Source organism: Tamandua tetradactyla, chromosome 25 (genome assembly GCF_023851605.1).
Source record: "Tamandua tetradactyla isolate mTamTet1 chromosome 25, mTamTet1.pri, whole genome shotgun sequence".
In the NCBI taxonomy this organism is placed as follows: Eukaryota; Metazoa; Chordata; class Mammalia; order Pilosa; family Myrmecophagidae; genus Tamandua; species Tamandua tetradactyla.
The window spans coordinates 12752189-12753057 of NC_135351.1; the positions used below are offsets into that span (position 1 = coordinate 12752189).

General features: G+C 30.1%; 1 protein-coding gene across 1 annotated transcript in view; it reads right to left on the reverse strand.

The window, feature by feature from the left end:
• The window catches only part of LOC143668769 (orofacial cleft 1 candidate gene 1 protein-like), a 31126-nt gene extending 30541 nt beyond the window's left edge, over positions 1-585 (reverse strand). The window contains exon 1 of the mRNA XM_077143313.1: positions 459-585. Coding sequence (XP_076999428.1) covers positions 459-585 — 127 coding nt within the window. The remainder of the gene's footprint in view (positions 1-458) is intronic.
• Positions 586-869: the final 284 nt, after the last annotated feature.

An 869-nucleotide genomic window follows, 5' to 3' on the forward strand; every position in this document is an offset into this window, starting at 1 on the left:
AAAGTGTGCCATAAATAAATAGAAAAAATAGATAACATTAATTTACATATCTCATCATTTTAGTATAAAAATATTAGACTACATTTATGAAAAAGTAAACTTTTAAACACTTTTAAACATTTGTTCACAATTTCACTAAAGGTATCTACATTTTTTTTTAAATGAGGTGGAAATTTTTTTCACAGCCTTTATTTGAGGTAACAGCAGATATTAGTTTTCTTTATATGGTTCAGTAATCTTGGCACTTCATCCTTTTCAGATCAAGTTAAACATGCCTTTAAATAGATAGATGTGGCCTATTAATAGATCTCATTTCTTCACCAAAGACTTCAAATGAAATTATGTGCTTGCTCTTATAACGTTGTAAAGGTCTCAAAGTTATTTTCACAAGTTCACATGTTTAAAAGGAAAGCAATGTCTGATTGCACACACCAGATATAGTTCTTTGAGAGCGTTACCAAGTGATGGTTTGTATTTTGTGACCTCTTTACTATTAACACATGTTCCGGAGGAAATTGGGAGCGACTTCCGACTTCTCTCTTTTGTCAATTTCCTCTCCCTTTTCTCTCCTTTCCACATGGGCATCTTTCAGCAATGTAAATTGTGTTTTCTTCCACCCCCTTCTCAATTTGGATTCTCTCGTGAGTTCATGCAAAATAATCCTTCACTCATATTTTATATCAATTTTTACATTCTTTATCACTTATGTTAATGCATTTATGTAAATGTTGTTATTTAGTAAGTTCACAATAGCTTATTAAACACCTAATTGTGTTTCAAACATGAAGCTGTCTTATGCATGATTTTTCTTTAAAGCTATAACTTCTCTGATTAAAAAAATGCGTTATTATAATGGAAAAAAAAACTAA